This window comes from Panulirus ornatus, chromosome 12 (genome assembly GCF_036320965.1).
Source record: "Panulirus ornatus isolate Po-2019 chromosome 12, ASM3632096v1, whole genome shotgun sequence".
Taxonomy (NCBI): Eukaryota; Metazoa; Arthropoda; class Malacostraca; order Decapoda; family Palinuridae; genus Panulirus; species Panulirus ornatus.
In genome coordinates this window covers 10,404,318-10,429,436 of record NC_092235.1, presented here as the reverse complement: position 1 = coordinate 10,429,436, position 25,119 = coordinate 10,404,318, and the positions used below count along the sequence as shown (strand labels likewise).

Here is a 25,119-nt window from a genome sequence, read left to right as displayed (position 1 = left end):
TGACATGCCCACATTCCTACTTCATTGTAAGTTCACAGAACCTCTCCTCACAGAGCCCTGGTTTTTGTTTATTGAACTCCATTTCCCAATTGATGTTGCCATGGAGATTGTTGAGTTTTATGGTTTCCATAATTATATCTCCTCATTATGTTTTGTTTAGTCACTGTTCTTTATCTTATACTGTTCGCCATTTCCCGCTTTAGTGAGGTAGCATTAAGAACAGAGGACTGAGCCTTTGAGGGAATATCCTCACTTGACCCCCTTCTCAGTTCCTCTTTTGGAAAATTAAAAAACGAGAGGGGAGGATTTCCAGCCTCCCGCTCCCTCCCCTTTTAGTCACCTTCTGCAACACGCAGGGAATTCATGGGAAGTATTCTTTTTCCCCTATCCCCAGGGATATATATATCCTCATTTACTATTTAGTCAAACTTGAGCATTACACGATCACTTTTTACAGTTGGTGAACATATATAATATTCTCAATGTCCATGTGAAGTTAAGCTCTAGTAATGATGGTGTATCATTTCTTCTTACTTTATTTTGCTCGTTTGCATGTTAGTATAGGAAATTCTCCTCTATACACTCCGATAACTTGTGTCCCCATGACTCCCTGTCATTATGAGAAACCAGCTTCCTCAGTCTCTCTTTTGATATTTGAAATCACCCATTATCAGCACTTCACTCACTGAAAAGTGATTCTTTAAAAGTTTCATGTACTATCCTGATTATTTGTTCATTGCTGTCAGTGTATATTTGTTCTGGATCGGAATATTGTTGAGGATTATTTGATATTGACACAACTGTGCACTTTTTCCCAACAGTTGCTCAACCCAGTATGTGTTTTCTGAATGGGCCATCCTCCACTATTTATTCAAGAAATTAAGGGTATCTTTAATTAAGAGGGCCAGTCCCCCACTCTTTTACTGCCTTTTATCCTCCTTTCTATCATAGTATGAAAAAGGGAAGCTGGCACAGGACCCTTCTTCCAACATCCCCATTACACTCATGCTTGAAGAATACATAACAATTGTACCTAATATTCTTAGGTAGATAATCTTAGGATGATGGGGAACCTTGGCAACAGAAAGAGCTTGAATACTTTATAGTATGTTTCAGATGTGGAGTAGGGGAGTTGGAAATCCTCCCCTCCAGTTTTTCCTTTTGCAAAAGAAGGAACAGAGAAGAGGGCCATGTGAGGATTTTCCCTCTAAGGTTTAGTCTTGTTTTTGATGCTACCCTGCTAATGGGGGAAATGATGAATATGTATGAAAATAAAGTGTATTAGGAATGTATGTTGCATAATATTTCTACATAAATGTGTGGATTATGATAATGCAGACACAGCCTCCATATCCTCCCCTCCTATCTCAAGGTAAGGAAGGATCGCCCCAGGTGTGCCAGCCACCTCCTACCCATCTTTAGTTTGTGTAGTTTGATATTTCTTAATGTATTCATTTTATTCACCAATATTGCTGTGTTTATGCATGGAATTGGAAGAGAGTCTGATATAAAGTTCATGAAAAAGAATGGAACAAGAACTCTATATCCTCCCTCTTATCTCAAGCTGTCAGGCACATCAGCCTCAGTAACCCTCCTCTTGCTTGCTGAGCACTCAGCCAGGTCAGCACAGAAGTAATGTTACTTTTCTTTCCCTTTTGATTGACAAAGAATTTTCTTTTTCAATCATGCACATGATACTGTAACTTCTGGCTTGTCTTGTGGTTCAAGGGTTAAACAGTTTTCAGACCCATGTAAGGAAGCTTTTCTCATAGTCTTCATTTAAAAAGGGAGAGTTGTTAAGCTGTAACTGGAAAACTTTTAAAACTTCTGTAGTCTTTGCCTTTTTTTAAACTTCTCTTCCCTGTTAATGCAGTTCAGAAAGTTTGAAATTAAGAAAGGGTGCACCTCTTTAACTAGACGTTTTTCATTTGATAGTAGGCGTTTATCGGATTGGGAAAGGAGGCAATTAGTAATAAGCAAGCCAAGAAAAAATTAAATTGTTGTAAGACAGGATTTGCTGGACGTTTTCTTAAGAGGGATCCAGGAATTTTGTAAGGAGTAATAGTAGTGTTAGAGCAGTTTTTTCAAGATTTCCATTCCAGAGCTTATATGTCAAAACCAGCTTCTACATGATTTTAATGTAGCAGGATGAGAGTTGGGAGTTGGCTTTAAGAATTCTTTTGATATTGGAACTTTGATATGTGTGTTTTTCAGCAGACTTTGTTGGGAGTTGGCTTTAAGAATTCTTATGATTTTGAAACTTTAGCAGATGGGTTTTGCTCCAACTAGAAAAGACACAGATCATGTTATAAAACTGTGTTGTCCAATCCTCTCTCAGATATTGTTGCTGCAGCTAGAAAAGGACACATATCGTTTTATAAAACTGTGTTGTCCAATCCTCTCTCAGATATTGAGAAGTCATACCTTAAGTGAGTTTTTAAAGGTTTGTGTTTTAGACATAAACAATGTGATAGAATTGACCAAGTGACCATTCATTTTAAGATGTTATTTTTTCATATTTTAAAAAAGGAGTGTATGATTGATGCTAGACTTTTCATTTTAAACATGCAGATTAAACCAGGATGGTTTTAGATAACCACAGAGGAAAATGTGTGCTCTCCAGAGTATGTGTGTGCCATAAGATTTGGTTTGAAGATTAAGTGCGTTATATTTTGATACATCCCAGAATGAGGAAGTTTCTGGCTTTCCAAGTAGGCAAGAAAATTTAGCAAATCGGAGCAGTACCCTTTGGAATACCAAGTATGTTTCATTCCTCTTCTCAAAACTTATTTCACTGAATTGTTAGTATTTATGTATTTTGACAACTTCCTAACCATCACATAATTAAAAGATATGGCCTGGGCAAATTTACTTTTTCAAAGAAATATTTCAGGAAGCAGGTTTCATCTTGAATTTGGTAAAGCTTCCACAAATGCCCAATTAGCCTCAAAGATGAACAGAGTTTTTCCTGTTAGATAAAGTAATGTGGTTGCAGATATATCACAAAAGCTTTGCAAAGCTGTGAGATGGTTAATCAACAAGGAATAGCTACCAAAACATGTGCCTTATGAAGCTCACGTAGTGTGAGATGGTTAATCAACAAGGAATAGCTACCAAAACATATGCCTTATGGGGCTCATGTAGGCCTGCTAATTGGACAGGTGCATCAAATGATGAGGTTGCCATTCTCTAAAGGGGCCCTGAGGAGCAGGAAGATGGACAGATGTTCAAAGTTGTTACACTTTCAGTGGGAAAGAATTGATAGTTTTCTGACTTCTTTGAACAATTTGAAGTTGGGTTTGGGGGTACATGTGGATATGGAAAGCACCACAGAGAAGGTTGTGCCATTATTTTTCTTAGAGAGAACTGAACCCATTTCTACCTTAGTATCCATGAAAAATCAGAGATTACAACATATGGGCACATGCTCATTTTAGGTTGTTATGATCTAAATGAAAAATGTCAGTGGATGTGGTAGTATTCAAGTGGATCCTGTCTTTCATGTTGAACCCTTAGGCTGATCTCTTTGCATCATATGAGAGTGCATTGCAGATTTGTCAGGAAGAGTCGACAGTAATGTTACTGACCCATTTTATAATAAGCTGATAAGATTTTTTTTATAGTTTTTTTTATATAAAAAAGCCTTTAGGTTCTTCATCTCAACCTCTATAGAAGTTTTTACAAAGATTTTACACTGTTATGGTTTGTTGGTTTTACAGTGATGTTCTGCAGCATCATTTGAAATGTCAGCTCATAACTTTGATGAAGGAGAAAAATCAGAGAATTATTTGCAGTACCCTGATATTGAAATCTGTATGGTTTAAAGATCACCTTTTATGGATTAAAAGTTACTTGCAATAAATGAAAAGTTTAATTTAGTATCTTAATACTGTAGTTTACACTGAATACCCTTCCACATTGGAGGAGAAGTGCCACTTGTAGGAAGTTTGTTGATGTGCCTGTGATTCACCCATGAACAGAGTTGGTAAACAAGAAAGTGGAATAAAGCTAGGGCATTTTACTGATTGTGCACTAAGAATGTTTATGGGTTATACCCTATACACCAAAGTGTTTTAATCTTTCAGCATGTAGACAGGATGCAACACTGGTGACAAGCTATATACATTACAGGCATACACTTAAAAACATGTAAGAAAAAAATCATTAGCCTATCATAGCATTGATGGTGCAGGTTATACCTATAGAAAAAATCGTAACTAACAGTAGTTTGTATTTCAGCCAGTGTTCAAATAAGTGAAGGAAAAGTTTTAAAGACTGTATACAGAGAAGTGAGGTACAGGAAAAGGCTTTACTTCTCCAGATAGCATACAGTAAGCTGCTTGATATTTTCAAACCTTTGATAGCCCCCTGTGAAAGTCTGGGTGGTGCAGTTAAAGCTTCAGATACATAATTTTCTCCCATGAAGATTGTATCTTTTGTGATACATATAGACATATGAGGCAAATGAAATGATGGGTACATTTATGACAAGTTTATGATGTTTGGTTTTTACTTGTGAGGTTCCTGCCACCCAGTTTGATTTGTCATTTGAATTCAAGTAATATTAAAGTACTACTTGGAGAAATTATGTTTGAGATTATTATGAGAGGCAGCCCTAACTACTGAGAAAATATTGGACATGGATTGAATACATGAGGTAGTGGAAAAGCATTCCAGGCAGAGAAAGTAAGATTTATCTACAGCTATGTCCATAGTGAATTTGGTCTGCATGATAGATGCAAAGCATTCAGGACATTCCTAATTTCTTGGAGGGAGGAGGAAATGATTTCAAGGACCATCATTGTTGTAGTCAGCAAGATAGAATATCGAAATTTAAATTGAAAAATAGAAATGTGCATAAAAGGAAGCTTTATTGTGAGGCACACTGTATGGTACCAATTTGAATTGAAAAATAGAAATGTGCATAAAAGTAAGCATTATTAAGGCTTAGTGTATGGTACCAAAAACTGCAAGTGAACACCCAAGAAAAATGTTTACTGTGGTTTTTAGAGGCAAGAAAGTCATTGCATAGTCAGTTGGTCTGTTACTTGTGGGAGACAGTGACTAAGTTAATGATGATGGAAGCAAAAGCAAAGATTTTTTCATTGAAAACAGACCTATTAGATGTTAATGTTTTACTGGATATCAATATATTCCATCCATATACACTTTCAGCATGAAACAGAATGAAAGTATATAAAGCAGTAGGTTCTGCCAAGTTTTATATAATAATGAAGTAAGCTTATTATTGGTCCTTTCAGTTTGTTCCCAAGGATTTGATTTTACCAGTGTAACATTGATATTCCAAAAGAGGTTTGAATTCCATGCCTGAAAATTGTCACCAGGTTAGCTTGATGTTCATGGTTTGTGCATTGTTGAAATTGTCTTGCGAGATGAAGTTATGAATTTCATTAACTACATGCCGCTTGGTTTTTGACAGTCATTTATGCCTGACAAATCTGCTTGATTTCTTTTATGATGTCATCAGTATATACAGTAAAAGTACATCAGTTAATACCATTTATTTAGACTTTCAGAAAGCATATGATGAAATTCCTCATTATCAGAGATAACCATCTAAAGTTTTCATGTGGTGTAGATTGGCTAGTACATTGGTTGACTGGCCTTAAACAAAGCAGTGACTAATGGTTCAGTGTAACAAGTGGAGTGCAGCATGGATTACCCTTAGGAATGTTTCTCTTTGTGATATATTTATGAGATTGATAATGAACCATATGTTGTAAGAAGTCATTATATGCAGCTGAAAGTGATTTGTTAAGTAAAGCTGCAACAGAAATTGAATAACAGCAGCTACAAACTTACTCAAACTTGGAAATTGCATTCACAATTGGTGAATGAAGTTTGATATCAGTAAGTGCAAGGTTTTACACATCTGATGTCAAAATGCAAGGACAGACCATAGTATGAACTTGGTTGAACTACTGTACATAATGTAAATAAAGAAAAGAGTAAGTTGTGATAGTCCCCAACAACTTAAATCCAAGCATGCATTGCATGAATTGTTTTATACATCATATGTTAGGCACTTAGATGCAGATCTAAGAAACTGTTAGTCACTCTACAGCTCATTTGTGCATCCTCAGCTTGATTATTTTGTGCATTTGTGGTTGCCATACTGGAAAAGGTAGAATAAAGAGAGTTTAGCTTCAAAAAGATTGATAAAGAGTTTAGCTGCATGCTACCAGCATGATATCTGATTTGAGAAATTATTCTTTAGAGTTGTTTTGATAATCCTTGCTTATTTAGTTTAGAAAAGAGAAAGTTAAGAGATGATGTAGTACCATCACATAGGATTATGATTGTCTTTATCAACCTTGATATACACAATTTTGTAAGACTAGATCATTCTGATTTCATGTGCAATAATGGATATAAACTCATATGCAAGCATTTTACTTGGAATGAAGCAAAGTACTGTTTCTCCAACTGGATTATTCACATTATTAATGAATTATTTACAAGAATATCACAACAGCTCCATAAATACACTTGAAAATAGATAACATGATTACCTTGATTTAAGTCCATTACTGACTTTATTTGTGCATCTGTTGTTAGAAATAGATTCTAGCACTTCTCTAAAGTACCTGCTCATTTTTGTGCTTCTCCTACTTGAAATGATGCATTTCTGATTTCATCTACTATCACAGTCTTAAAAGATCCTAATGATGTGTCCTTCATGCCATTCTTTGACATGCTACCATAGCTAGACACTTTCAGAACTTCCTGTAAAGGAGAAAAAGAGGTAAACCATTTAGTAATGCTAGAAAAGTTTACCATTAGTTTGGACCCAAAAGGGAGGAGACACAGGTCAGCAAGAATATTTGATATGTTAATTTTTTTTTTTTTTTTTTTTTTTTTTTTTTTCCAAAAGAAGGAACAGAGAATTGGGCCAGGTGAGGGTATTCCCTCAAAGGCCCAGTCCTCTGTTCTTAATGCTACCTCGCTAACGCGGGAAATGGCGAATAGTTTAAAAGAAAAAAAAGAAGATCAAGGAATGCACTAGAAGTTATTCACCCCTCAAGGGAAGATAACCTTGCCAGATGTTTAACAATATGTATTACTGAATGGGTGGGCAGGGAAGTTAAGAGAAACAATCCCAGTTGACTGCATTTCCTGCTTTTGGAAACCAGCACTCTATGATCATAGTGTGCAGAAATCATAGTGATATTTTTAAACCCAAATGTAACTGTAATTGGGTTTGCTCATCCTCTATTCCCCCTGAAATGCCAACTTTGGCACTTTGGGAGAGGTAGAAGGTTATCTCTGCATGGTCAGGTCATAGCTATTGGGGAAGACGAGAAGGTAGAGAGTTCCAAAGCTTCGACATGTAGGGATTAAAGTAGGTATCATAATGGCCCATCCCGATGGCCACACAATAATTACATGATGCAGCTGTAAGCCGAGAATTATGTGGTCTAGTTAGTGGTTTGGGCACACAAACAGCTAGTTCTTGAGAGCAAAAATGCAAAAACCAAAGAAATACCCAGAAGAGGGAAAGTGAACCAATATTGCAGCATAGGGCAAGGGGGTCAAGTTTGGAAGTTAGCCTGGGACAGTTTATAAGTTGGACTGCTTTCAGCTCAACTTTGTCAAGTAAGGATGCAGAGCTAGAACCACCCTAAACGTGAGAGCAGTACTCCATACAAGGACGAATTAGTCCCTTGTATAAATGGAGCAACTGTTCTGAAGAGAAATTTCGACATCTAAACAGGACACCCAGTTTCTGGGAGGCAGTCTTAGCTATTCCTGTATTGTGGAGTTTCTAAGAAAGAGTGGATGTTATAGTAATACCAGGTATGTTCATTGAATCAAGAAGTGGAATTGCAGAACTGTCAAAGGAGAGACAAGAGTTGTGAGGAGTTTTCGATAGAGAGATGGATAGAAATTGGGTCTTGGAGGCATTAAATTTTACAAGATTTTGTCTACCCCACTGAAACATCCTGCCCAAGTATCATTTTATTGAGGAAGCTGTGTCAGGATGAGACGCAGATTGAGTGAGAGAAGAGGGAGCAGAAATGAAGTAAGTGGATGAATGTAGTGTTGAGTCATCAGTGTATGAGTGCATTGGATTATTTGTGGAGGAGAGGAAATCACTGAAAAAAAAGAGAAAAAGTGTTGGGGGATAGGACAGAACCTTGCGGTACACCACTGTTGACGGAGAAAAAGGGGGAAGCTGATCTGTTAACAACCACAGAGATAGATCGGCTGGAGAGGAAGCTAGACATTAAGGAGTAAAGTGAGGGAGTGAAGCCAAAGGAGAGGAGCTTAGAGATGAGACTCTGATGCCACATCCTGTCAGAAGCCTTAGATATGTCAAGGACAACTATACATGACTCCACAAAATCTTTCAGGGATGATGACCAGACATTAGTAAGATAGGAAAGAATATCACCTGTGGATCTAGCCTTATGAAAGCCATACTGGTGATCAGAGGGAAGGCTGTGATTTGCCCAGTTGCTCTCACTTCTATTTCCAGAGTCTTTGAAATTATCTTACACTCTCACATTCTGAAATAGAATCCCATTCCCTTTTTTCAGATCCCTAGAACGGATTTTGCAGTCCTAGATCTACTCATGGTCTCTCCTATGTGACTCACCTCCGTCTCCCCACTTTCTCAGGAATTTTGGTGAAACTTTTGTCATAGCCCTCAACATCTAACATGAGAGACAGATAACAGTAGGTCTGATTGGCCCACAACTGGCTTTCTGAAAAAAGAAAGGAGGATAACTTGACAAGAAAATGTAATTTCACTCTGCAATATTTTAAGCTATCAACAGTTCCCTGCTGCTACACATTAGGCTTCTACCATCCCCGTTACACTATGGTTTATGCAGTTTATTTCTGGCATTTTTCTCAGAGTATACAGTACCTAGATTTATAAAATATTTGTCTAAACTACTTTTGAAGATATTTATAATCTTAGCATTCACTACATCTGATGTTAACTCATTCCAGTGCTCAACACACTTGTTGGAAAAGAAGCTTTTTCCCATGTCTGTACTATATCTTTTAACTTTGAGTTTTATTCCATTTGTCCTGGTAACCATATTTTCTTGTATTTCGAAAAGATGTTCGTGCTTTACTTTTTCGACCTTGTTCAGAATTTTGAACACTTGTGTGAAGTCACTGTGAAGTCTAGATTTTTAAGGGAGAAGAGATCCAATCATTTTAGCCTCTGTATGCCAGATTTGTAAGGGATGGGATCAATTTTGTCGTGCATCTTTATACTTGCTCTAAGTTTTCCTTTGCTTTTTTTATAGTTTGGAGACCAAACTGAATGGCATATTCAAGTTGTGGTCTTATGAGAGAATTATAAGGTGTGAGAATTGTTTCTGGTGTCTTGTAAACTATGTTCCTGGCTGTGAAACCTAACATTTGGTTGCCTTTTTTACTTACTGCTTGACTCTGTTTAGTGTACTCCAGATTGTTGCTAATGACAACTCCAAGGCCCTTTTCTTCATTTACTTTAGTTAGAGAGTTATTGAATAGTTTGCAGTCTTAAGGGATACTGTTGTCTCAAAAGTGCATGACTTCTCACTTGTCTACATCAAACTTCATTTGCCATCTGTCTGACCACTTTGCTAGTAAGTTAAGATTTCTGAATCATTTTTCAGTCCCACTTGTTTACAGCTCTATGTCCTAGTGTAGTACTGTCAGCAGATTTGGAGATCTTAGACATGAGACTGAATTCTAGGTCATTAACATATATTTTGAAAAGAATTGAGCCTAAGACTGACCCCAGTGCCACACCACTCTTTATGTTTAGCCAATCTGAGGCTTCACTGTTTAATACTAGATGCTGCTTTCTTCCTGTAAGCCAGTCTCTGATCCATGTACAGAGTTCTTCACCAATTCCACGTGCTTTCAGTTTATGTAAAGTCTTGTGTGAGGTACTATATGGAGAGTCTTTTGAAAATCTAAATATACTACAATAAATGGTACTTATTAATTCTAATTCTGATAAATAACATTAAAAAATTCCAGCAGATTTGTCAGGCAGACTTCTGTTGCTAAAACTGTGTTGATTGTCTGGTATAATTTCGTGATCTAGAAACATGAGTTTTATCTTGTATTATTTTTCCTGTTGTTTTACCTAACACTGAAGTTAGGCTAATTGGGCGGTAGTTCAAGGCACACCATTTGTCTCCTTTTATATATATATATAGGAGTAACAGTCGCTAGTTTCCAGTCAGTTGGCAACTGACCATCCAATAGAAATTTGTTGAATATTTTTGATATGGAGTATATATCAGCTGTCTCCTGAACCTCCTTAAAGTAAAGTTATTGGGGCCATTGGATTTGTTAGGATTTAATTGGTCCATGTATTTAAGTGCTTTAGAGCTCTTTATTTCTCCAACTCATCTTCATCAGATCCTTGAAACATTTTCATTGGTTGCTGTATTTGAGATGTTTCTTCATTTGTGAACTCAGAGTTCAAGAATAATTCAATGTGGTAGCCATTTCTTTGTCGTCACTAGTTAGTGTGTCATGTTCATTTTGTAATGGTCCAGTCCCCTCTTTTACTGTCTTCCTGTGTCTTATATATTTGAAGAATTCTTTAGGATCATTCTTAACTTTCAAGGAAATTCTTTTTTCTTCCTCATGTTTATTGTCTTATGACCTTCTTACACTCTCTTTGGATTTTAATTCCTAGTGATTTTCATCAGTTCCCATTGATTTGAATTTCTTTTATGTTTTCTTCTTTTGGCCAATTAGTCCTTCTATTCTTCTATTCATCCACGATGGTTTTGAAATATTGCAAGTTCTCTTTGTAATTTGTGAAATATGTTTATTTTCAATCTTGAGGTGGTGTTTTTAGGATTATTCCTCATTTTCTTTACTGAGTGAACATCAAGTTTTGACCAATTAGTTCTGCAAATTTCATGTCTAATGTTTTCAAAATTTGCTGGTCTGTAATCCAGGATCAAGAGTTTGTTGTCATATATTTCAAAATCTAAATTCATCTCTAATCTAATCAAGCTGTGATTGCTGTCTTGACAGACTACTTCACAAGAGTTGATTAAGTTTGTATCACTGGTGAGGACAAAATCAAGAAGGTATTTATGTATTTATTTATTATACTTTGTTCCTGTCTCCCACATTAGTGAGGTAGTGCAAGGAAACAGATGAAAGAATGGCCCAACCCACCCACATACACATGTATATACATACGTGTCCACACACGCACATATACATTTCTATACATTTCACTGTATACATATATATACATAAGACAAGGGAGCAAATGGGAACTTCAGTGAAGGGCGCTAATGGGGAGGTGATAACAAGTAGTGGTGATGTGAGAAGGAGATGGAGTGAGTATTTTGAAGGTTTGTTGAATGTGTTTGATGATAGAGTGGCAGATATAGGGTGTTTTGGTCGAGGTGGTGTGCAAAGTGAGAGGGTTAGGGAAAATGATTTGGTAAACAGAGAAGAGGTAGCAAAAGCTTTGTGGAAGATGAAAGCTGGCAAGGCAGCAGGTTTGGATGGTATTACAGTGGAATCTATTAAAAAAGGGGGTGACTGTATTATTGACAGGTTGGTAAGGTTATTTAATGTATGTATGACTCATGGTGAGGTGCCTGAGGATTGGTGGAATGCGTGCATAGTGCAATTGTACAAAGGCAGAGGGGATAAGAGTGAGTGCTCAAATTACAGAGGTATAAGTTTGTTGAGTATTCCTGGTAAATTATATGGGAGGGTATTGATTGAGATGGTGAAGGCATGTACAGAGCATCAGATTGGGGAAGAGCAGTGTGGTTTCAGAAGTGGTAGAGGAAGTGTGGATCAGGTGTTTGCTTTGAAGAATGTATGTGAGAAGTACTTAGAAAAGCAAATGGATTTGTATGTAGCATTTATGGATCTGGAGAAGGCATATGATAGAGTTGATAGAGATGCTCTGTGGAAGGTATTCAGAATATATGGTGTGGGAGGCAAGTTGTTAGAAGCAGTGAAAAGTTTTTATCGAGGATGTAAGGCATGTGTACGTGTAGGAAGAGAGGAAAGTGATTGGTTCTCAGTGAATGTAGGTTTGCGGCAGGGGTGTGTGATGTCTCCATGGTTGTTTAATTTGTATATGGATGGGGTTGTTAGGGAGGTGAATGCAAGAGTTTTGGAAAGAGGGGCAAGTATGAAGTCTGTTGTGGATGAGAGAGCTTGGGAAGTGAGTCAGTTGTTGTTCGCTGATGATACAGCGCTGGTGGCTGATTCATGTAAGAAACTGCAGAAGCTGGTGACTGAGTTTGGTAAAGTGTGTGAAAGAAGAAAGTTAAGAGTAAATGTGAATAAGAGCAAGGTTATTAGGTACAGTAGGGTTGAGGGTCAAGTCAATTGGGAGGTAAGTTTGAATGGAGAAAAACTGGAGGAAGTAAAGTGTTGTAGATATCTGGGAGTGGATCTGGCAGCGGATGGAACCATGGAAGCGGAAGTGAATCATAGGGTGGGGGAGGGGGCGAAAATCCTGGGAGCCTTGAAGAATGTGTGGAAGCCGAGAACATTATCTCGGAAAGCAAAAATGGGTATGTTTGAAGGAATAGTGGTTCTAACAATGTTGTATGGTTGCGAGGCGTGGGCTATGGATAGAGTTGTGCACCGGAGGGTGGATGTGCTGGAAATGAGATGTTTGAGGAGAATGTGTGGTGTGAGGTGGTTTGATCGAGTAAGTAATGGTCGAGTAAGTAATGTAAGGGTAAGAGAGATGTGTGGAAATAAAAAGAGCTTGGTTGAGAGAGCAGATGAGGGTGTTTTGAAATGGTTTGGGCACATGGAGAGAATGAGTGAGGAAAGATTGACCAAGAGGATATATGTGTCGGAGGTGGAGGGAACGAGGAGAAGTGCTGTCAGTGGATTGAATCAGGGCATGTGAAGCGTCTGGGGTAAACCATGGAAAGTTGTGTGGGGCCTGGATGTGGAAAGGGAGCTGTGGTTTCGGGCATTATTGCATGACAGCTAGAGACTGAGTGTGAACGAATGGGGCCTTTGTTGTCTTTTCCTAGCGCTACCTCGCACACATGAGGGGGGAAGGGGATGGTATTCCATGTGTGGCGAGGTGGCGATGGGAATGAATAAAGGCAGACAGTGTGAATTGTGTGCATGGGTATATATGTATGTGTCTGTGTGTGTATATATATGTGTACATTGAGATGTATAGGTATGTATATTTGCGTGTGTGGACGTGTATGTATATACATGTGTATGGGGGTGGGTTGGGCCATTTCTTTCGTCTGTTTCCTTGCGCTACCTCGCAAACGCGGGAGACAGAGACAAAGCAAAATAAATAAAGATAAATAATAAACATACACAGACATATACATACATACAAATGTACATAATTCTTACTTGCTGCCTTCATTCATTCCCGTCGCCACCCCGCCACACATGAAATGACAACCCCCTCCCCCTGCATGCGCGCGAGGTAGCACTAGGAAAAGACAACAAAGGCCACATTCTTTCACACTCGGTCTCTAGCTGTCAATGCACCAAAACCACAGCTCCCTTTCCACATCCAGGCCCCACAAAACTTTCCATAGTTTACCTTAGACATTTCACATGCCCTGGTTCAATCCATTGACAGCACGTTGACCCCAATATACCACATCGTTCCAATTCACTCTATCCCTTGCACGCCTTTTACCCTCCAGCATGTTCAGGCCCCAATCGCTCAAAATCTTTTTCACTCCATCCTTTCACCTCCAATTTGGTCTCCCACTTATCCTCGTTCCCTCCACCTCTGACACGTATATCCCCTTTGTCAATCTTTCTTCACTCATTCTCTCCATGTGACCAAACCATTTCAATACCCCCTCCCTCCTCTGCTCTCTCAACCACGCTCTTTTTATTACAACACATCTCTCTTACCCTTTCATTACTTACTTGATCAAACCACCCCACACCACATATTGTCCTCAAACATATCATTTTCAACACATCCACCCTCCTCTGCGTAACTCCATCCGTAGCCCACGCCTCGCAACCGTATAACATTGTTGGAACCACCATTCCTTCAAACATACCCATTTTTGCTTTCTGAGATAATGTTCTCGCCTTCCACACATTTTTCAATGCTTCCAGAACTTTCGGCCCCTCCCCCACCCTGTGACTCACTTCCGCTTCCATGGTTCCAGAATAGCATCTTCAATCACTTCCATTAGTCTTGTTCTCTCTTGGTCTCTTGTTAACATTTCAGTTCATGTTTGGACTGCTGAAGTTTCCTACTATTATAACCTCTTCACTGTTTACTATAGTTTTGATTTCATTGTATAGCATCTTATTGTTGTCTTCTTTTTGCTGAGGAGGTCTGTAATTAATGCTGAGATATAGTTTACTTTTGAATTTGTTGGTAATGGCAATATAAAGAGAGTCATAAGTGTGTGTGTGTGTCTACTTTGCTTGTCTTAATAGCTCTTAGATTGTTATCAACTTAGATCAACTTAGATCAAAACTCCACCACCTACCCTGTATAAGCAATCTTTCATGAATAGTTTATATCCGAATATTGCTAACTCGATGATTGTTTATTCTCAGAGTTTACCCACATCTCTGAGATTTGCAATAATGTTTGGTTTTTCTGTAACTGTATAGGATATAAGTCCATTGCATTTTGCAATGATGCTCCAGGCATTTATGTATATTAAACTTATTTTTCTTGAAGCCAATTTCTGTGCTGAATTTGCCTTTTTTTACTGTCGGTATGTGTGTTTGTATTATCACTGTTAATGTCTGTGTGTGTAGCAGTGGGAGAGAGACAGTTCTCCATCTGTTTTGTGTTCACCACCTTACTCTACCCTCCCCACACTGGCCTTGGTCATAAATTTTTCCTGAGAGTTGACCTGTAGCTGTGCTAACCTGCTGATTATACCACCAGAGTTATCCTTAACTGACCCTACTTGATCTTTCTTTGCTGATTCCTCTGCCTGTGAGGTTTCCACTAATGCCCTAGGGTCTCTACTGCCAAGCTCCCATCTATCCTCTACCACATTTGACAGGGTATGGCATAAGTCTTTGCTGTTTAAACCCCCTTTAGTTTACTTGCGTTTCACTGTTCTCTAATGCATAGTTTCCTGTCTTGCCATTCCATTGATATAGTTGTTGGAGTGACTTTTTTCTCGTATCCTATCACTGCTGGTGTTCCTTTGAGTTAACAATTGTTCTATCATCTACTCTCTTTCTTCTTTCAATAATGATGTCTCTTCTACTTCCAACGCTGTGCTCTCTTATGCTGCTGATTTCACATTACATTGTCCACTCACTTTCCCTTCCCCTACTCCCATTCGTTCTTTCTCTAGCTGATCACAGTTCCTCTTTCATTTCAGACCTGTGCATCATTTCAGAGTGAGAAAGCAGTAACCTTTTTGAATTTAATATTGTTAAACTTCAGTTTCTCCCAATATCTCTGTCTTTCTATGTGTCTTTATCTCTGATGCAGTTCCCACCAGGAACTCCCTCAAGGGGGTGGCCACAGCAAGAGTTGCCATAACTGTTGAACTCCATTGCTACTTAGCCTGTAATGCTTCTCTGTTATGTCTTCCACACCATCCCAGAAACCCCACATAATCAACATCACAAAGTCTGCTATCCAAAAGCTGGTAGTGTTGTATTGGTGCCATAATTATTTTCTTGTGAATAGTTACTTCATATCTATATGTGTATCATTTGCCTAAGTATGGAATATGGCTCACACAAATGTTGTCACTCATCCTCTTCTTATCTGTTAACTTGAGTGGAATCAAGCTCCATCCATCTCATTAATTCTCCTAGCATCTCCTTTCTTGTATAAACTTTCTGCATTTTGAAAGTTGGGTCTACAATCACCTACAGATCCCTTATTAATTACTTTCTTTTACTGAGATGGCCTTGATTAGGACATTTTTGTCCCTGCCATGTTGATCACTTTGAAAAAAAAAGTACTTATATCAGTATTAAGGAAAGTAATTGGTTCTCAGTGAATGTCGGTTTCCGGCAGGGATGTGTGATGTCTCGGTTTCCGGCAGGGGTGTGTGATGTCTCCATGGTTGTTTAATTTGTTTATGGATGGGGTTGTTAGGGAAGTGAATGCAAGAGTTTTGGAGAGAGGGGCTAGTATGCAGTCTGTTGTGGATGAGAGAGCTTGGGAAGTGAGTCAATTGTTGTTCGCAGATGATACAGCACTGGTGGCTGATTCGGATGAGAAACTGCAGAAGCTGGTAACTGAGTTTGGTAGTGTGTGAAAGAAGAAAGGTGAGAGTAAATGTGAATAAGAGCAAGGTTATAAGATACAGTAGGGTTGAGGGACAAGTAAATTGGGAGGTAAGTTTGAATGGAGAAAAACTGGAGGAAGTGAAGTGCTTTTAGATATCTGGGAGTGGATTTGGTAGCAGATGGAACCATGGAAGCAGAAGTGAGTCACAGAGTGGGAGAGGGGGTTAAAGTTCTGGGAGTGTTGAAAAATGTGTGGAAGGCAAGAACATTATCTCAGAAAGCAAAAATGGATATGTTTGAAGGAATAGTGGTTCCAACAATGTCATATGGTTGCGAGGCATGGGCTATAGATAGATTTGTGCAGAGGAGGGTGGATGTGTTGGAAATGAGGTGTTTGAGGACAATATGTGGTGTGAGGTGGTTTGATCGAGTAAGTAACGAAAGGGTAAGAGAGATGTGTCGAATTAAAAGAGTATGGTTGAGAGAGCAGAAGAGGGTGTTTTGAAATGGTTTGGTCACATGGAGAGAATGAGTAAGGAAAGATAGAGGATATATGTGTCAGGGGTAGAGGGTACAAGGATAAGTGGGAGACCAAATTGGAGATGGAAAGATGGAGTGAAAAAGATTTTGAGCGATCGGGGCCTGAACAAGCAGGAGAGTGAAAGGTGTGCAAGGAATAGAGTGAATTGAAACGATGTGGTATACCAAGGTCGATGCACTGTCACTGGATTGAACCAGGGCATGTGAAGCATCTGGGGTAAACCATGGAAAGTTTTGTTGGGCCTGGATGTGGAAAGGGAGCTGTGGTTTCGGTGCATTATACATGACAGCTAGAGACTGAGTGTGAATGAATGTGGCCTTTGTTGTCTTTTCCTAGTGCTACCTGGCGTGCATGCGGGGGGAGGGGGTTGTCATTTCATGTGTGGCTTGGTGGCAATGGGAATGACTAAAGGCAACGAGTATGAATTATGTTATATTTTATTTTATTATACTTTGTCGCTGTCTCCCATGTTTGCGAGGTAGCGCAAGGAAACAGACGAAAGAAATGGCCCAACCCCCCCCCATACACATGTATATACATACGTCCACACACGCAAAAATACATACCTACACAGCTTTCCATGGTTTACCCCAGACGCTTCACATGCCTTGATTCAATCCACTGACAGCACGTCAACCCCGGTATACCACATCGCTCCAACTCACTCTATTCCTTGCCCTCCTTTCACCCTCCTGCATGTTCAGGCCCCGATCACACAAAATCTTTTTCACTCCATCTTTCCACCTCCAATTTGGTCTCCCTCTTCTCCTCGTTCCCTCCACCTCCGACACATATATCCTCTTGGTCAATCTTTCCTCACTCATTCTCTCCATGTGCCCAAACCACTTCAAAACACCCTCTTCTGCTCTCTCAACCACGCTCTTTTTATTTCCAGACATCTCTCTCACCCTTAGGTTACTCACTCGATCAAACCACCTCACACCACACATTGTCCTCAAACATCTCATTTCCAGCACATCCATCCTCCTGCGCACAACTCTATCCATAGCCCACGCCTCGCAACCATACAACATTGTCGGAACCACTATTCCTTCAAACATACCCATTTTTGCTTTCCGAGATAATATTCTCGACTTCCACACATTCTTCAAAGCTCCCAGAATTTTCGCCCCCTCCCCCTTCCTATGATCCACTTCCGCTTCCATGGTTCCATCCGCTGCCAGATCCACTCCCAGATATCTAAAACACTTCACTTCCTCCAGCTTTTCTCCATTCAAACTCACCTCCCAATTGTCTTGACCCTCAACCCTACTGTACCTAATAACCTTGCTCTTATTCACATTTACTCTTAACTTTCTTCTTCCACACACTTTTCCAAACTCAGTCACCAGCTTCTGCAGTTTCTCACATGAATCAGCCACCAGCGCTGTATCATCAGCGAACAACAACTGACTCACTTCCCAAGCTCTCTCATCTCCAACAGACTTCATACTTGCACCTCTTTCCAAAACTCTTGCATTTACCTCCCTAACAACCCCATCCATAAACAAATTAAACAACCATGGAGACATCACACACCCCTGCCGCAAACCTACATTCACCGAGAACCAGTCACTCTCCTCTCTTCCTACACGTACACATGCCTTACATCCTCGATAAAAACTTTTCATTGCTTCTAACAACTTTCCTCCCACACCATATATTCTTAATACCTTCCACAGAGCATCTCTATCAACTCTATCATATGCCTTCTCCAGATCCATAAATGCTACATACAAATCCATTTGCTTTTCTAAGTATTTCTCACATACATTCTTCAAAGCAAACACCTGATCCACACATCCTCTACCACTTCTGAAACCACACTGCTCTTCCCCAATCTGATGCTCTGTACATGTCTTCACCCTCTCAATCAATACCCTCCCATATAATTTACCAGGAATACTCAACAAACTTATACCTCTGTAATTTGAGCACTCACTCTTATCCCCTTTGCCTTTGTACAGTGGCACTATGCACGCATTCCGCCAATCCTCAGGCACCTCACCATGAGTCATACATACATTAAATAACCTTACCAACCAGTCAACAATACAGTCACCCCCTTTTTTAATAAATTCCACTGCAATACCATCCAAACCTGCTGCCTTGCCGGCTTTCATCTTCCGCAAAGCTTTCACTACCTCTTCTCTGTTTACCAAATCATTTTCCCTAACCCTCTCACTTTGCACACCACCTCGACCAAAACACCCTATATCTGCCACTCTATCATCAAACACATTCAACAAACCTTCAAAATACTCACTCCATCTCCTTCTCACATCACCACTACTTGTTATCACCTCCCCATTTGCGCCCTTCACTGAAGTTCCCATTTGCTCCCTTGTCTTACGCACTTTATTTACCTCATTCCAGAACATCTTTTTATTCTCCCTAAAATTGAATGATACTCTCTCACCCCAACTCTCATTTGCCCTTTTTTTCACCTCTTGCACCTTTCTCTTGACCTCCTGTCTCTTTCTTTTATACATCTCCCACTCAATTGCATTTTTTCCCTGCAAAAATCGTCCAAATGCCTCTCTCTTCTCTTTCACTAATACTCTTACTTCTTCATCACACCACTCACTACCCTTTCTAATCAACCCACCTCCCACTCTTCTCATGCCACAAGCATCTTTTGCGCACTCCATCACTGATTCCCTAAATACATCCCATTCCTCCCCCACTCCCCTTACTTCCATTGTTCTCACCTTTTTCCATTCTGTACTCAGTCTCTCCTGGTACTTCCTCACACAGGTCTCCTTCCCAAGCTCACTTACTCTCACCACCCTCTTCACCCCAACATTCACTCTTCTTTTCTGAAAACCCATACAAATCTTCACCTTAGCCTCCACAAGATAATGATCAGACATCCCTCCAGTTGCACCTCTCAGCACATTAACATCCAAAAGTGTATACATGTGTATATATGTATATGTTTGTGTATGTATATATATGTATATGTTGAAATGTATAGGTATGTATGTGTGCGTGTGTGGATGTGTATGTATATACATCTGTATGTAGGTGAGTTGGGCCATTCTTTCGTCTGTTTCCTTGCGCTACCTTGCTGACGCGGGAGACAGCAACAAAGTATAATAAATCAGTATTAACCAGGGACTGCTTGTTAAAGAAATACTGTAATTAGAGTATTAAAAAAAGTTAAACAATTGGATCATATTACTTTATTTTATTTTTCGAGAGAGTCCATTGGGACCATTCCTTACTTCATGCAGTATGTCCTGGTATGTGTAAGAACAGCATCAGTTGTATTAAGTAATTGTGAATTAGCAGATGATCCTGCGACTGTATTGCATTAAAGACAGGGTGTTCTGGAGGGTTAGCTTGTTGACCAGTTAGAAATGAATAATCCTCAAACAGACAAGACACTGCAGAGTCAGAAGATGCCAGAGAAAGATTGCTTTTCTGAGAACATTCAAATGCTGCACAGTTAATATGTTCATGTTAGTAATTTCATTGTTTTGGACAAAACATGTATATAATCTAACAGGAGAAATTAAGCAGTTTTTATGCTTACATTTCAATAGATAGTTACTGTGTGTTTAAAGAATTGAAAGATTTTATCTTAGAACAGGTATAAAAGTTTTTGTAGAAACAGTGAAAAATTTTATTGGAAGAATGGCCACCAAGAGCAGAATAATGATGTGGCATACAAAGATGATGAGGATTGGGTTGGAACCACATATGCATTTGAATGCCTCAAAAATGAAAAATATATAGTCAGTGTTTCATAAAAGTTAACTTTTTTGTATCATGTAAAGAATATGCCATCCATGATATAGAATAATTAACTGTAGAATTATATATGGGGCTAAGGGAGGAAGAATTTCTGTGTATTCTATATATATATCTCTGAAGAATACTACCCATGAAGAATACTGCCCTCATATCTCCATGTTATAGGAGGCACTTTATAGGGGAAGAAGTTAGGGGCTAAAAATCTTCCACTCTTTTAATCAACTTGTTAAATGAAGCAGGTAAAGGAGCCTGTTGGGGCTTTTTCCATGAAACTTGGGCTTAAGTTCTTGGTGCTGTCTTGCAATGATTAGAAAAGGTTAGCAGTCATGAAAAAAAGAAATTATAGTAAGAAATTCACAGTATAACCAACTGCACTTCTGTTTATTAAAACTGAATTGACCTACAGGAAGATAATAAAAAATCCTTTTAGTTCTCTTTATTTCACATGCCCAAGATATATTTAGATTATATGCACAGTATTCATGATATATCATAATGTTGTATAATAGTTTATTTTATATACTTATATTCTGTTTTATACACTTAACCACATTGTTTTTGCCCTTTGTGTTGTGCCTTTAATGAGAGTAGCATTTTCACATTAACTTGAAACTTCTGTTGCACATTCCCTGAAACCTTACAATAATTTTCTTCATTCAGGGTTGAGGTGCGGGAGGAGTCAGTTGAGGATGGTCTCGTCTCAAAATTAACCCTGTCTTCTTCAGCAAGGACTCACTCTGCAACGTACACCTGCCATGCTGCCAATGCATTTGGCCGTGACACTCGAAACATAGAATTGGTGGTGCAAGGTACTTAACATCTGAATTGGGGATGAAAATATGATTTCTTTCAAAACTTTTGATTATCTTTAAAGAGTATATAGATAATAGTTGGCTGGCAGCCAATGACCTAGAAGGTATATTACTAGTGCTACCAGCCAAGGTATCATGAGGGTTAGAGATAGCTGAGAAGTGAGCCAGCATTTCAGTGGCTGTCAAGTTGCACCCCTCTGACCCAGGTAGCTCTCTTATCTTTATACCTCACCCTCATGTGGACAATTGGCATTCTGTCCACAAACTCACAGTCCACAAACACACAACCTCTCCTTGTTACACGCAATCCTTGATAACTCTCAACTCACATTTGTCATTCTTCATAACTTTCCTTGACAACTATTAATTCACATTGCTTTCTTTGTAACTAGATTTTCCTGTGGTGAGTGCTATCTGCTAACCCTGCCTTTTAACAAGATGGTAAGAGGAATAGGTTGAAGTAGTGGCTAGGAACATTTAGGTAGGAGCATTAAGTAGAAACATTTGGTAGATGTAGTAGATAGGATTCATGTGAGAAACTGCAGAAGCTGGTGACTGAGTTTGGTAAAGTGTGTGGAAGAAGAAAGTTAAGAGTAAATGTGAATAAGAGCAAGGTTATTAGGTACAGTAGGGTTGAGGGTCAAGTCAATTGGGAGGTGAGTTTGAATGGAGAAAAACTGGAGGAAGTGAAGTGTTTTAGATATCTGGGAGTGGATCTGTCAGCGGATGGAACCATGGAAGCGGAAGTGGATCATAGGGTGGGGAGGGGGCGAAAATTTTGGGAGCCTTGAAAAATGTGTGGAAGTCGAGAACATTATCTCGGAAAGCAAAAATGGGTATGTTTGAAGGAATAGTGGTTCCAACAATGTTGTATGGTTGCGAGGCGTGGGCTATGGATAGAGTTGTGCGCAGGAGGATGGATGTGCTGGAAATGAGATGTTTGAGGACAATGTGTGGTGTGAGGTGGTTTGATCGAGTAAGTAACGTAAGGGTAAGAGAGATGTGTGGAAATAAAAAGAGCATGGTTGAGAGAGCAGAAGAGGGTGTTTTGAAATGGTTTGGGCACATGGAGAGAATGAGTGAGGAAAGATTGACCAAGAGGATATATGTGTCGGAGGTGGAGGGAACGAGGAGAAGAGGGAGACCAAATTGGAGTTGGAAAGATGGAGTGAAAAAGATTTTGTGTGATCGGGGCCTGAACATGCAGGAGGGTGAAAGGAGGGCAAGGAATAGAGTGAATTGGAGCGATGTGGTATACAGGGTTTGACGTGCTGTCAGTGGATTGAATCAAGGCATGTGAAGCGTCTGGGGTAAACCATGGAAAGCTGTGTAGGTATGTATATTTGCGTGTGTGGACGTGTGTATGTACATGTGTATGGGGGGGGGGGTTGGGCCATTTCTTTCGTCTGTTTCCTTGCGCTACCTCGCAAACGCGGGAGACAGCGACAAAGTATAAAAAAAAAAAAAAAAAAAAAAAAAAAAAAAAAAAAAAGTAGATAGGAATGTTCAGAAGGAGCATTAGGTAGAAGTAGTAAGTGTGAACATTATGTAGGAGCCTCAACAAACACTGTGCTAGACTTACCCTCTACCAGTGGCCTGTTAAGGGTGAGGCACTAAAAGCTAAGAAGCGGCACTGGAGTTCATAAGTTATGGAGACTTAGTTGCTATGGCCTCCACCTTGAGGGAGTTCCAGAATGGAACAGGCATGATAAATATAGACAGATGGATAGAGAATGTAGAACTAAGTCTTCTGACTGTGTTGAATTATCATGTTGATGGCTAGATTTATGGTAAAATTATGGTCCATCACGTGACAAGGATTAATGAAACCCTTGTAAGTGATGAAAAAGATGGACTTAGGAATGGAAAAGGGTGGGCATTCCAAATTTTTGCAATGAGGCAGGTTTTGAAGAAAGTTTTAGAAAGAAAAATGGATTTATGTTGCATTTGTGGATTTGAAATGTATATAATTGGAAATTACTTAAGGGAATTCTGGCTTTATGTGATATACATTGAGACTTCTGAATGTTGAATGTTGATTAGAGCTTTGTGATGGAAGAGTTGTTTATATGAGGATAAATGGTGGTACAGCTGAGTGGTTTGAAATAAGTTTGTATTGCCACAAGGCTTTGTTATATTATTAATGTCATCTCTTGTTAGGACATGATATGTTGAAGTATTAATGAAACAAAATGGTTTAACCATAGTTGTTTTATGCTGATGATGCTGTTTATTAGTGGAAGCGGAGGCACGTTGGATAGAAGATTTTAGTTTTTGAAGGTGGTTGAAATTCAGGGTTTGTTATCAGCTTAAACATAAAATAAGTGGAAGTTTTATGTCAAGATTTTGATTATTATCATTATACTTAGTCGCTGTCTCCCATGTTAGTGAGGGAGCGCAAGGAAACAGACAAAAGAATGGCCCAACCCACCCACATACACATGCATATACATAAACACCCACACATGCACATATACATACTTATACATTTCCATGTATACATACATATACATGGTTTACCCCGGATGCTTCACATGCCCTGGTTCAATCCATTGACAACACATTGACCCTGGTATACCACATCATTCAGTTCACTCTATTCCTTTTACGCCTTTCACCCTCCTGCATGTTCAGGCCCTGATCGCTCAAAATCTTTTTCACTCCATCCTTCCAACTCCAGTTTGGTCTCCCACTTCTCCTTGTTACCTCTACTTCTGACACATATATCCTCTTTGTCAATCTTTCCTCTCATTCTCTCCATGTGACCAAACCATTTCAATACACCCTCTTCTACTCTCTCAACCACACTCTTTTTATTACCACACATCTCTCTTACCCTTTTATTACATACTTGATCAAACCACCTCACACCACATGTTGTCCTCAAACATTCCTTGTACGCCTTTCACCCTCCTGTATGTTCAGGCCCCGATTGCTCAAAATCTTTTTCACTCCATTCTTCCACCTCCAATTTGGTCTCCCACTTCTCGTTCCCTGTACCTCTGACACATATGTCCTCTTTGTCAGTCTTTCCTCACTCATTCTCTCCATGTGACCAAACCATTTCAATACACCCTCTTCTACTCTCTCAACCACACTCTTTTTCTTACCACGCATCTCCCTTTGCCTTTCATTACTTACTCGATCAGACCCTCACACTACATATTGTCCTCTAACATCTCATTTCCAACACATCCAACCTCCTCTGCACAACCTTATCTATAGCCCATGCCTCTCAACCATATAACATTGTTGGAACCACTATTCCTTCAAACATTCCCATTTTTGCTCTCCGAGGTAATATTCTCGCCTTCCACACATTCCTCAACGCTCCCAGAACCTTCGCCCCCTCCCCCACCCTGTGACTCGCTTCCACTTCCATGGTTCCATCCACTACTAAATCCACTCCCAGATATCTAAAACACTTCACTTTCTCCATTTTTCTCCATTCAACCTTCTCTTTTGAGTTAATTGTCCCTCAACTGTACTGAACCAAATAACCTTGCTCTTATTCACATTTACATTCAGCTTGCTTCTTTTGCACACTTTACCAAACTCAGTCACCAACTTCTGCTGTTTCTCACCAGAATCAGCCACCAGCGCTGTATCATCAGTGAACAACAACTGAACTCACTTCCCAAGCCCTCTCATTCACAACAGACTGCATATTTGCCCCTCTTTCCAAAACTCTTGCATTCAGCTCCCTAACCACCCCATCCATGATGAAATTAAACAACCATGGAGACCTCATGCACCCTTGCCGCAAACTAACATTCACTGGGAACCAATCACTTTCCTCTCTTCCTA

The 25,119-nt window shown here is 39.4% G+C and overlaps 1 protein-coding gene across 1 annotated transcript in view; it reads left to right on the top strand.

The window, feature by feature from the left end:
• The window catches only part of Dscam4 (Down syndrome cell adhesion molecule 4), a 415,036-nt gene that overhangs the window by 289,042 nt on the left and 100,875 nt on the right, over window positions 1-25,119 (top strand). Inside the window, exon 14 of the mRNA XM_071667322.1 lies at window positions 21,161-21,309. Within this exon, the coding sequence (XP_071523423.1) occupies window positions 21,161-21,309 (149 nt within the window). The remainder of the gene's footprint in view (window positions 1-21,160; window positions 21,310-25,119) is intronic.